Below are 6,749 nucleotides of genomic sequence, written 5' to 3'. Positions count from 1 at the left end.
GTGAAGTGATGTCTGGAATATTGAAGCTGGAGCAAGGATTAAGAACTATTTACAAAGGGGATACCAGTTATGTCGTAGTCAGCAATGCTGTGCCAGGAGCCCTTGCCACTTGAAAACCTAATTTTGGTTTTAAAAAGTGCTACTAAGGTACATACAGCAAGTTCTAATATAGCCAGGTCTACACAAGGTAAGGGAAAAAAAAATATTTCAAGTCACATAGCCACCATTGTCTCAGCTGTTCCAGCCATAGAATCTTCTTGTTTTGTTTTGTTCTCCAAGACAGGGTTTCTCTGTGTAGTTTTGGTGCCTGTCCTGCATCTCACTCTGTAGACCAGGCTGCCTCTAACTCACAGAAATCTGCCTGCATTTGCCTCTGGAGTACTGAGATTACAGGAATCCAGCAAAGCTTCAGTGTAGCTGGAGTTTTCTCTGCTCCCTCCTTGGCTCGCAGCTAGTCAGACCCCCCAAAAAAACACTCAGAGGCTTATATTATTTTCAAACTATGTGGCCTAATGGCTCAGGCTTCTCACCAGCTAGCTCTTACATCTTAAATTGACCCATTTCTATAAATCTATACTTTGCCATGTGGCTTGTGGATTACTGGTACTTTACACCTTGCTTCTTCTGGCATGGCTAGCAGCATCTCTACAGCTCTGCCTTTCTACTTCCTCTCTCTCTCTAGTTGGAATGCTCCAACTAAGCTTATTCTGTCTTACCATTGCCTCAAAAGCTTTATTTATCAACCAATCAGAGCAACACTTATTCACAGCTTACAGAACAACATCCTAAAGCACTCCCCCTTTTCTTTCTAATAAAAAGGAAGGTTTTAACCTCAGCATAGTAATATTACATATAACAAAACTGTTATCAAACAAGAATTACAGTTAAAATATCTATTCTATTTGTATTTGACAAAATTAAAGAATATATTTTATCTTGTATCCTATATTTGAGAGTCTAAAGTATTATATCTAATTATCTTTTATCATAACCAAGGAAAATTATACCTATCTAGTCTTCAACTGCATCTAAGATCTCAGAACAATATAAGGTTACCTAAGTAAACTGGAAATGCAATGTAAGCAACTTTTAAAACTCTGGAAATGACAGAAACATCTGTTTGCATGGACAGTCATCCAAAGTTCCCCTGTAACTTTGGGTCATCAATGCTTAGAGCAAAGGACATGGTCAACAAGACAAAGCAACGCCCTACAGAATGAGAAAAGATCTTCACTGACCCCACATCTGACAGTGGGCTGATATTTAGAATGTATGAAGAACTCAAGAAATTAGACATCAAAATGCCCAACCATCCAATTAAGAAATGGCCTATAGAGTCTCTTGCTGCAGCAAGATGTGTGGGAGCACCAGGAGCATGAGCTCAGAACGTGACTCTAAGGGTTGTAAGAAAATGGCAGACAAGCCAGACATGGGGGAAATTGCCAGCTTCGATAAGGCCAAGCTGAAGAAAACTGAGAAGCAGGAGAAGAACACCCTCCTGACCAAAGAGACCATTGAACAAGAAAAGAGGAGTGAAATTTCCAAAAATCCTAGACTGGAGGATTCCCCCACCCCACACCGTCATCTCCGAGACCCCCTTGTGATGTGGAGGAAGAGCCACAAGCTCCACTGTGAACCCGGGCACTCCACAGGTCTCTGAAGGGGGCCCCCACTAATCAGACTGCCAAATTTCACCAGTATGCCCTTGTATATTATAGAAACTTACTTGTATAATTGATGAAAATAAAACACACCTCGTGGCATGGCTTTTCTATATATCTCTCAGTATGACTGTGTCTCTCTGTTTGTTTCTTTGTGTGTTTCTGTCAGTTCTGTTGGCTGAAGAAACAGATCAAAAATGAAAGGAGGAGTAACCCATCCCAAGACCACAGCTACAGCTGCCCTTAGGCAGAGCACCATTTCCTGCAAGCTCATGGGCAATGCCAGGCAGCACTGTGGTGACCCTGTTTCTGGCAGCCGCTGTGGCTGTGACTTGTGGCAGCTGGCTCCACTAGTGCTAAGACTTTGTGGGTGCTTCCAAGCCTCATCTGTAATCACCAGTTCCCCTGTAATAACTAATAACTTCCTCTGGTCCAAGACCCCCTCACCTAGGCTTAAGACCTGTGGTGGTATTGTGTTGTCCAAAATATTGTTCAGTCTAATAAACTTATCTGGGGTCAGAGGACAGAATAGCCACAATGTTAAACATAGATGTTAGGCAGTGGTATTACATGCCTTTAGTCCTATCACTTGGGAGGCAGAGATTCATCCGGATCTCTCTGAATTGAAAGCCACACTGGAAACAGGCAGGCATGGTGACACATGCCTTCAATCCCAGGAAGTGATGGCAGAAATCAGAAAGGTGTATATTCCCTTGCCCTCTGATCTTCCAGCATTCCCCTTAATAACTAGCCTCAGGTTTGATTTAATTAATAAGAAGATTTAAAATTCAAGATATAAAGACCTGTGTCCTCTCCTTGGAATCCAGCATCCTTTGACCCTAACCAAGTAAATCAGAGGAAGCCCAAACTTCTGGCTGTTCCCTCAGCCAGGAGAATGGAATAATTCCCAGAGCCAGGTGCTGGTTGCACAGAGCAAAGAGAAAGTTGAAGGGACTCTAGCCAGCTTGAGCATGGCAAACATGCCTCTGGCAGGCCTTGTCCACCTCCCCATTCCCTCTGCCTTGGTAAAAACTGTTAGATTACATTCCTAAAGCTAGCTACCAAGGTCTATTCCCTTATTTGGCCACTTCCTTCTCCTGAGGCTGATTACCATGGTCCAGCTATCAAAGCATTGAAGTCCAACAACAAAAATCCCCTTGTGGCTGCCCTATTTAACATATCCAATCAAAATGAAACACCTTATCCTAATGGGAAGTGTCCCCTTTCCCCTTTATAAACTGCCATTTGCCTATGGGCCATGTCTGTATCCTCTCTATCCAGAGGCAATCTCTTGTCCTCCTTCCCTCCCACAAGTATTCATTCCCCTTTCCCTTGTTCCCTTCCCCTTCTCCTTCATCCTCTATCTCCTGTCTTTGTCTCTTATTTCCTGCCCTTTTTCTCTCTGGGGCAAATAAATATCCTTTATGCTGAGAAGTTGGCCTTGAGGATCTTGAGCCAATACTGGCTCCTTCAGAAGTAATTTCCCAGTTTAGTAGGTTTCTATTTATGGAAGTTGTCAGAAAGTTTACAGTAGCTGAGATTCAAGCCAAAGACTAAGAGAGAAATAAACTTTCCCATGAGGTGATCACTGCCCTTAGCGAAACAGACAAGAGAGAAAATGGGAGAAATAGATTAAGAGAAGGGGTTCAGGGTTTCACCAGCATCATTTGATGGGGCCCTGAGTGCAGATCCATTGGAGTTTAATGGGAAAAATATCCATAAATCTCACTGCTCCGTAGGGTATATGGCCGCCTCACAGCTCTGACCACTGATGAGGAATGTAGACTGCTAACAGAAGTCCATTTTAGAGTTCCTTCAAGCCCAGAAGTACAGCGTCTAAGCCAAGAATCCTCATCTGGACATAAAATGCAGCTACAACCTAGAAGAAGGTCTATTTCAGCTGTCCTAAAAATACCCCTCTCATATCAATCCATGGGTGGTTGAATACTCCTGGCTGTGAATAGTGGGATTGACTGAGAGAGCCAAGCCTCTCTGTGCCAGCACTGGGGGTTATTCAGCCTTTGCAATGGACTGAGACTGAACAGAAGCACTTTAAAGCCTTGAGAAAGGTCCTGCCTTCTGCCCCAACCCTGGCCCTGCCAAGCATTCCTAAGTCATTCCACTTGTATGTGAGTGAGGCCAGAGACATTGCCCAGGGGATCCTCACCCAAAGCATGGCACACTTAAAAAGAACAGTAACAAATCTGTCCAAGAGACTTGACCTAGTCACAGCTGGATGACTGGCATGTATAAGGGGCACAGCTGCCACCACCTTGATGGTAAAAGAAACTGACAAATTGACTTTGTCACAAACTGTTCCTGACAGCTCCACACTGTTGGTACCCTCTTGAGGGGAGCACCTGAGATGTCTAACCCCAGGTGACTGAATACCAACCACTGCTTCTGGATCAATTCTGTATTTTCTCAGCCCTCAAACATGCCAGACTTCTGACAGTTCATAACCCCACAGAGCCTCTGCATGACTATCTTGTGGTGACTGATCCGATCCAGTATATTGGACCTGACCAGACTAACTTCCTGTTAACAATACCAGACAAGGTGTTGTTCACAGCTGGAAGTTGTTTCATCCAAAATAGAATCAGGTTTGCAGGGGGAGTGGTGGAACCCAAGGTAAGTCTATCTGGAGCACAATCTTTTAAGCAGGAGAACCTCAGCTCAGACTCTAGAGCTTTTAGCTTTGACTCAACCACTCCACCAGGGAAAAGATAAGGCTATCACCACATATGCAGACAGCCAATATGCTTTTACCACAGTCAAAGTCCATGGGGCTCAGTACAGTCAAAGTGAATTGCTAACCTCAGCAGGGAAAGAAGTAAAATATAGAGAAGAAATCAGCACTATTGGAAGCTTTCTGGTTGCCTCAAGAGGTTGGCCCATTGTCCATTGCAAAGAACAGAAGAAAGTGGGGCTCCTCAGAAGCCAGAGGCAACAGAGCAGCTACCCAGGAAGTGGCCTTAGAACCAATGGGGCCTCTCTTCTGGTAGCCCTAGCTGTATTGGACCACCCACCATGCACCCCTGGGGCAATATTAACTGGGTTAAATAAGAACTGGCCAAGTTGATAACCAAAGATGGTGGATGCTACTGGACCACAGAGCCAAGTTTCCCAAGAGTCTGGGAAAAGTGACTGGTTACAGAGCTCCACCAAGGTGTGTTTCTAGAAGACACAACCACTGGTCAACTCCTCAGACTCACATTTGAAAACCTTGATTAAACACACCACGTTTAGATGTGCCACCTGTGCTCAGGTAAACTCCAAATGGATCTGGGCTTGAGGAAGTGGGCCTGGAGAACGTTGGGAGTTGGATTTTACTGAAATTTAGCCTACGACTTTTAGCTATAAATATTTGTTGGTGCTTAGAGACACCTTCCAAGGATGCATGGAGGCATACCCCACCCAAACAGAATCTGTTCCAGTAATTTCTTCAGGAAATAATTCCCAGGTTTGGACTGTCCCTAGCTTTGGTGTCTAGCAATGTCTAGGCCTTCACAGGCAAAATGTCTCAAAATCCTACCCTAGCTCAAATAAACAAAATTCCCTCTCAAATTGCCTTGGAACCACTAACACTACTCCCAGGCGGCCTGCACAGAGCTGGGATATTGTCACTTATAGGGTTAGAGAAACAAGGCCAATTCAGACAAATCATTCAGATATCTTGGCATCCCCTGCTTCCATGGAGTTGAGTGATGGGGGAGGCTGCTGTCACCTATGGACGTCTTACCCTCTTAAGTTTTCTGGGCTCAGGACAAAGGCAATCTTCCCAAGGAGAGTTGCAGTGTAAGGATATTGATGGCCTACTTCCTGCCCAACATGAAGGGCATCCTGGGCCCTATTATTCTACCCGGACATCCAAATCCTGAAGGCAGAGCCTTAAGGTTGAACCTCCACTCAGAAAGTTGATATACCACAGTGTGGAGAACAGTTAACAGAACTGCCTCCTCAATACATTAGCTAGTTATGGAAATGCAATCCCATTTACCTGTTAGATGTCACCATCCTCTCAGGATCCTAGTGCATGAGGGTACAATGTATTTGGAAGTTCTCAAACTGTACATTTGTGACTCCATGTACTTTCTCTCTATGCCTTGGGAAAGTCACACTGAAGAGTGTGCAAAGAGATGTGTGTTTTCTCCGGTGTTTCCCTTCTCTCTACAGCTGCAGTGCATCAGCTTCTCTAGAGCTGCAGTGCATCAGCCCCTAGATCTGCTGTGCATCAGCCTCTCTAGAGCTGCAGTGCATCAACCTGTCTAGAGCTGCAATGCATCAGCCTCTCACGATCTGTAGTGCGTCAGTCTCTAGAGTTGCAGTACATCATCCTCTCTAGTGCTGCAGTTCATTAGCCTCTCTAGAGACCACTGTGTATCAGTCTCTAGAGCTGCAGCGTATCACCCTCTCTAGAGCTTGCAGGGCATCAGCCTCTCTAGAGATGCAGTTCATCAGTCTCTAGAGCTTCAGTCTATTTATGCCTAGGGCTGCAGTGCATCAGCCTCTAGAGGGGAATAATTCCTCACTCTTCCTCTCTGTCTTGGGGAAAAACCCTCTTCTTTCTTTCAGGAGTTAAGTCATAGAAGCTGCCTGAATCAATACTACTGCCATATGATTTATAAGTAGATGCCAAGTATATATGTCAGGAGTGAAGTCTCAACACTAAATTATGAATACCTGGCGTCCTAGATGAAAGGTCCAGGAGCTCAGGGATGTCAATGTTACAGCATCACATCTATGAAAGGAAAATGATTACTGAACTCTTCAACAGTAGAAAGGTAGACTGTTCCAGGGGAGCTTCAAGACAGGTATAGGGAAAGGAGATAAGCTCAGATTCAGGTGTGGGCCAAAGTCAAGACAGCTTGTGATAAAGTCTCCTCCTTGGCATAAGCTCAGATTCAGGTTGTCTGCCACAGTCAAGACAGGTTATAGTCAAGTCTCCTATTTGGCCTAAACACTGAGCTATCAGGTCTGTGGCCCCGACTGTAGAGGAGAAAGATAAGTTCAGCTACTTCTTCAGTGATGTCATGCATTTAGGGCCAAAACTGAGGTCACTGTCACTAAAATGAAGCCTGGTTGGAT

The 6,749-nt window shown here is 44.6% G+C and overlaps 1 protein-coding gene across 1 annotated transcript; it reads left to right on the top strand.

Annotated features, from left to right (window-relative positions):
• The first annotated feature begins 1,411 nt into the window (after window positions 1-1,411).
• LOC118576300 (thymosin beta-10-like) lies at window positions 1,412-1,660 on the top strand. The gene has a single exon (XM_036176603.1). The coding sequence runs from the start codon at window positions 1,412-1,414 to the stop codon at window positions 1,658-1,660; it is 249 nt and encodes an 82-aa protein (XP_036032496.1).
• Window positions 1,661-6,749: the final 5,089 nt, after the last annotated feature.

Source organism: Onychomys torridus, unplaced genomic scaffold (assembly GCF_903995425.1).
Source record: "Onychomys torridus unplaced genomic scaffold, mOncTor1.1, whole genome shotgun sequence".
In the NCBI taxonomy this organism is placed as follows: domain Eukaryota; kingdom Metazoa; phylum Chordata; class Mammalia; order Rodentia; family Cricetidae; genus Onychomys; species Onychomys torridus.
Note: the sequence above shows the minus strand (reverse complement) of the source record. Positions and strands in the feature narration are given on the sequence as shown.